The sequence below is a fragment of the Gavialis gangeticus genome, unplaced genomic scaffold (assembly GCF_001723915.1).
Source record: "Gavialis gangeticus isolate Ggan-Ray unplaced genomic scaffold, GavGan_comp1, whole genome shotgun sequence".
Lineage (NCBI taxonomy): Eukaryota > Metazoa > Chordata > Crocodylia > Gavialidae > Gavialis > Gavialis gangeticus.
The window spans coordinates 1,373,616-1,380,189 of NW_017728994.1; the positions used below are offsets into that span (position 1 = coordinate 1,373,616).

At 34.8% G+C, this 6,574-nt stretch overlaps 1 protein-coding gene across 7 annotated transcripts in view; it reads left to right on the top strand.

The window, feature by feature from the left end:
• Positions 1-6,574, top strand: part of CCSER2 (coiled-coil serine rich protein 2) — a 182,887-nt gene that overhangs the window by 159,661 nt on the left and 16,652 nt on the right. For 2 of the 7 annotated variants that reach the window (XM_019502219.1, XM_019502220.1), the window contains exon 12: positions 3,793-3,832. The exons of the other annotated variants lie outside the window; for them this stretch is intronic. In XM_019502219.1, coding sequence (XP_019357764.1) covers positions 3,793-3,832 — 40 coding nt within the window. The remainder of the gene's footprint in view (positions 1-3,792; positions 3,833-6,574) is intronic. 7 annotated transcript variants of the gene reach the window in all.

Consider the following 6,574-nt stretch of genomic DNA (forward strand, 5'->3'; position numbering starts at 1 on the left):
TAATGTCCCTCTCTCAAATGTTGGTTGTAAACAAAAAATATCTAACACCTTGAAGAATTGGCTGCTCTAAAACATGCGTGATATACTAACATTGCTTTTGTGCTAGCTACTGCTTGAGTTGAAATAAGATGCAATTATTCTCTTGCCTTGGACCCGCAGTGCAAAAGGCAAAATTGCTGATTTAAATTGTGTTTACATACAAAATAACAAATGGTAAGTTTTAATTTGTACTTTGTTGTCTTAATGTACATCGCTGTATGACCAAAGAAATAATATTAATTACGCCAATACTTTATTCATACTAATTTATAAATTACGGTGAGCTTGCTGATGCCCAGCTGGACCCAAGAGCATCTGGATCAGAAGTGCAAAAAAAAAAGTTACAATTATTAAAGTAAAGTAATGTAAAGATTCTCAGGAGACTGGGTATTTTAAAGGTTTATCCTGGCAAATTAAGATTATATTAAATATACTTTGTAATTGTTCTAAAAATGATTTCAGTTTTAAGAAAATGTCATGTGACAGCATTTTTTACACTTCAGCTACTATCTTGACATTTTTCTGAAACACTGGTCTGAAAAACTCGAAGTGGATAAATACTAAGATTTTTATAATAGATGTTTCCTATATGTTAATTGGACTTGTTTTCACATTTCTACTTTTTTTTGTATAATGAATTTAGTTTTCACAGAAGATATGAATTTAAAGGTAATAGACTAAGTGTTCAATCCACAGGTATAGCACTAGCAGTAGCAGTGCACGAATGTTGCATTGCCATACCCAATGTTGTCGGCTATTGTCTGGAAACATTCCCCTTTGAGGCAGTGGGATTTCTGTGAATTCAGTTTATGGTGGTTCTGAGCATATAATTAAAGAATGTTAAATTGTGTCAGTAGTCTCTTGATGTGTCAGGCATCTGTGCACTAGGAATTGGTCCAAGATACTTTGAGCTATTCTCCAGTGGCTGCAGAAGTGCTCTTAAAAATTACCAATCCCCTGAACTATTCAGCATCATCTTCTCATCTTTAAGCTTTTGTATAGTTTCTTGAAATCAATAAATCTATATGAAGCTGCCCTAAAAAAGGACAGATTCTCTTTGTGCTTTGTCAGTATGCTCTGCCATTAAAACAGATAAGAAAGTGGACTAGAGTAATCAGGCAAACTTTAATAGTTGCATTTTTTAGAAAGACAGATCTGTTCTCTATAAGTATTTGTTTGAGTTTTTGTAATCTTTTCCTGTAAATCTCATTGTTAAATTTGATCATGAAAATGCATACTGAAGATACTAAAGTAGAGATTTTTTTGTGCATTTTTTAACATACATGCTTACCTACAGGATCACATCATTTCTTAAAGTGTTCCCTCAAAAGGAGATTATTCATAGCAATAGCATGTGCAACCCCTCTGTTTTAGTGTTTTCAGATCTGCTTATTCCTGTAAATATCACCTTGAGGGTATTATTCTGGAAGGGATATTACAGGGCAAGTCTGGGATTTGGGTCACTAATAGGAATAAAACACCACTTTCTTTTAGCAACTTTCTCCTGAAGGTTGACATGGAAGTATCATCTCTAGTCTGGCATTACTTGCAGAACTTTAACTGTATGCACTGTCATGACGATAGCAGTCTTTTTACCGATGCATGCATTTTAATAGACTGTCACGTAAAGATATTATTTGTACTGCGTTTGCGGCTACTTTACAGAACAAATAAGTAATTTGTTTATGACATTTTTAGTAACAAGATTGAATGCCTTATTTCTTTAGCTCCAAAGCTGTAGTATGGTACTTAAATCTTAAATATTCTCCTGTGATTCATCCACTTGTACATACAACTCATATACTTCTGATTCACACACTTAATGCAGTAGCTCTAGAAATGTAGTTTTGAGGGTAAGAAAAACTTGTTAATTATTATTCATTTTGAAACACAAAATGTGTTGTAGTAATTTCCCTCTGGGGCCTAGGTTAGGTACATGTTGGAAAACAAATGTCTGTGCCCCACAGACCAAAAAAAAAAAAAGGTTGGGGGGGGGGATTTTTCACATGAGTGAACTGATTCTATAGTCTAATTCTCAGGAATTTTTTGCCTGTGGGGCACATCATTTTGTACTTTCTCCACATATGTATGTTAGAAGTGAAAGAAGCATAGCAGTTCTGAAAGATAATTTCTGATTTAATGCCATCAGCAAAAATAAGCTACTGTGTGTCTTTTGATTACAAATCCTTGTAATAGTGTTAACATGCTATTTTACATCTTTATATTTTTAAAACAAATGTATTCATAACTTTTTATTAAATGTTTTACAAGAAATATTTCTCATTGACCAGTTAGTGTTCTTTGCAGTTTTGAGCTGCACAAGAAGATACTATAAGCAAAATAAAACAACTACATGAATAGTCACAGATCATGAATGCTACCCAGCTGGTGTTACGAGAGAGATTTTTAAGTATTGGAAATACTCAGTTACCACTTCAATGCAATTTATTTGTTTTTGGTTTTCACATCTTTATTGCTGCAATTTGATATTATTTCTCATTTTGTTTTTGTTTTTGAGAGAGTATTTTAGCTTATTTATTTATTTTTAACAGAACTATCCTAAGTTGGGGAGCGAAAGATTACATTTAGGAAAGGGACAAGGATTATTTATTTTCAAAGCATTTGAAACTTAACTCTCAATTTTATATAAGCACATGCTTATCTGCATACACATATGTCTGTAGAAATGTATACATGGAGAGTATATTTATTGTCATATACACCAAAGTTTTATTGTAGTTGGTCAAGTGATATTTAAAAGGCAATAATAATGGATTTTATTAAAACTATCCCAAATAAATGCCAATAAAAACTTTTTGCTACATGTTATTTTATATAGGACACATTAAACAAAAATATTAGAAATATGTTCGGGTTTAAAGAAATAAGTATTTTATTTTCATTGTTTGTAAAATCAGTCTTGCCTAGTGCCTTAAATGTTTCTGTACTGTGTTAAGTAGGAGAGTGGCAATATAGGTATATCTGAAACTTTCCAGATAAAAAAATATGATTTTAAGGTCTGCTGTTATAATTTCTACCCCTTCCCCCACCCTAGGAGAGAAGGAAATGTCACATTGGAAAGTTGGCACTAACTACCTTCCAGTGGTTGTCTAGCTATTTGTCAAACTAACTTAAACTCAAAAGCTTTTTCCCTTTTAGGAGAATATATTGATCATCATGATGCAAGGAAAAAGGGTCTTCTGCATTTGATAAGACAGAAAAACTTCCTTTTTAAAAGCAATTAATTTTAAAGGTTTTTTTTGTTAACAGGCAAGTCACCAGGAAGATGAATCAATAAGCACTGCAGTTGACACGGTCACAAATACCTTATGAGTTACAGTTTCACAAGATAATGCATAATATACAATGGGAGACAGAATGGGTGGAGTGAAAAAACACATTACGTTCACTATAATACATTATAGTTAAAGAATTATCGATAACCTTTAATACATAAAACATTAAAGGTTGAAGCATTTAGGTTCTAGGAATGAGGGCATTTTGGCACATCTTAGTACATGCATTGCATGTACTATAGTGCACATATTACATGTACCATAGCCTCTTTAAACTGCATGAAAATCTTTGCTCCTGGAAGTTGGATTTCTAATGAGTGAACACATGTTATTTAACATGTAAATGAAAAATAATACTGTTCAGTCATACAGTTTTCTCATTGTTGTGTCTTGGTCCTCTGACATCATTGTCCTTGTCTTTTTCTTGTCTCTGCTTTCCCATTATGCCATTGGCAAGGAGTTGAGAAGTTAGTCCATTACTTCTGTGATAAAGCGTGGTACAGTACAACTTCAGATTTCTTCCCATCTCCTCTTTACACGTTTCAACCATTTTCTCTTTTGCATGATGCATGCCTATCAAAGCCATGCATGCAGTTCTCAAGTCACATATTGCACTGTTTCCTACACACTTCAAAATATTAATAAGAGAAGTAAATACTACCCTATGTATTCCACAAAGGCATTCTATGCAGAACTGAGATCAAAAATATAGTTATCTTTTAAAGATAACAATATCTAAGAATGAACCTTAAAATAATGATATTTCTGTTTCTGTCAGTTTCATGATAATGAATTTAATGTTAATAACTGACACTGAACATATGCTTACCATTTAAAGTGTTAATCAGAGTGACTTGGGGAATACATGTTTGTCTGTTAGGGGTGGTCTTTTTCACTGATGAATTAAATTGCTTTCTGACTGTAACATCGCCAAGAGATGTTCCTTCTAAGGGAGTTGAAAACAGTTCTGCTTCATATATAACTACGAATGTGGCAGAGATTACATTTAGTCATTGTAAGCGGTGCACCTAACGAGTAGATATAGAAGTCTATTCCTTCCATTATTTTAGTGGAATATGTGTACAAAGCCCTATTACATACTGTACTTTAATTTTTGAGGAGTGCCTTTTCTGAGCTGTATGCTGGTACAGACCATAACTCAGCAACCGTGTGCATAGGAATGCATAAGGGAATGCATTTTAAATAGTCCTGTGCACTTGAATCTTGTTCACATCAATCATATATAGAAACCCTATTAACACGGATACTGTATACTGGATTATGACCCATCAGTATGTGAATCAGTCCCAAAAGGACGTCTAATCATACAGAGCCCTTCAAGGTTTCTGAGCCAGTTCCATGAGGTATCTGGCTTTAATTGCTGGTGGAAAGGATGTTATTTTTTCCTTTCTTATTTGTTAAGAAACTTTTATGATTAGGCAGTTAACTATCAGATATCTATTACACTTAACCACGTCTTTGTATAAATACAAAAAAAACAGATAAAGGACAAAGGAGAAGAGTATGAGAGTAGTAAATGTACATTGCAATTGCAAATATTTCCTGAACATTACTTAACTGCTTTCAAAAGTAGCCTTGCCTTTTCATGAAGCGTTCTCCTTTTTCCTACTTTCAAAACTACTGACGATGGTAACCAGCTCTCCAGCAATTTGACTAGAAGTCATTCGTGATAATCCTGATAATGTTGATATAAGTGGTATCGTTAGCTTGAAGGTCAAAAGTAGAAATTGGTACTTTATTCAGAACTTCTCAGTGAACTGAATATTACACTGGAAATTCTAAACTGTACATGGTAAAATTAGTACCATAAAAATCTACGTGTAGTGGTGTTTTTACGCTTGCATCATGCTAATAAGTTTTTTATCCCTTTTCGGTTAGGCAAGATGTCTAGGATGCTAGCAAAATTCATATACCATATCTATCTTTTACATACTCTATGTAATGCCAAGTGTAGGAAATTTGTCGTGAGTCACATAATTCTGCCTATTGGCACCAATTTGTAAAATGCCATTCTAAATACGGCATTATCAAAGGCTAGTTTCTAAGCTGGTTTTCAGATGTCCATTCACATACTTTAACTGTAGAAAACTGAGGTTGTCTTGTCTAATTAGTTACAGCTTATGGTTAGCATGTGTTTGATTATAATCATTGTGAGGTAGTTTGGCACAGTTATGTAAGTAAATACACATTAGGTATGAACGTTGACTTTGACTTTGTTCCCCTTTTTTATGAAACCACTATTTGCATCTGTTAATCATTGGTGGAGTACAGTCTGCCATACAAAATACATACTCATTTTTGTACTTTATGAAGTTAAATCTAAACTACTTGTTAAATCTTTCTACCCTAATTCCAAATGCATTCATTTTGAGTGGTTCTTAAACTGCTGTGTGTTCCTGTATCTCAGAATTTTCTCTCCTTTAAAGTATACAAAGCACTTCCCAAAATGGAGAACACTTTGGCCAACACTGTTTCTTTTTGTGTAACGTCTTTTCAGGAAAAACAGATTTTAGTTTGAGGTCCCGTGGTCTCCCATCTCTGCTAAATTTAATATTAGAAAAGTTGACAGAAAATCACTGGGATTTATTATTTAAACTGTAATTTGCATATTAAAACTGTTAATACTATATTATTAGTGTAATAATAGCCCAGGTGAGGGAGATTCCTTACCCTTCATCAATGCTGACCTCATGAAGAAACACCTTGAGAGGCTGGATACCTTCAAGTCAGCCGGCCCTGACAGTTTACATCCCAGGGTACTCAAGGAGTTGGCTAGCATCATAGCTCAGCCCCTGGCACAGAACTCCTGGCGCTCTGGTGATGTGCCTGAAGATTGGAAGAAGGCCGGTGTGGTGCCTATCTTCAAGAAAGGGAGCAAAGTGGATCTGGCAAACTACAGGCCCATCAGCCTGACCTCGATCCTGGGGAAGGTCTTAGAAAAGATTAACAAAGACGCCATTCTTAACAGACTGGCCAATGGCAACATCCTGAGGGATAGCCAGCACAGGTTTGTTGTGGGTAGGTCTTGCTTGACCAATCTTATATCCTTTTATGCCCAGGTGACCTATCACCTGGACAAAGGAGAAAAGATTAATTTCATATATCTTGACTTCAGAAGAGCCTTTGATTTGGTATCCCATGATCACCTCTTAGCAAAACTGGCTAACTGCGGCCTCAGCCTCACCACGATCCGCTGGCTGGGGACTTGGCTCCATGGT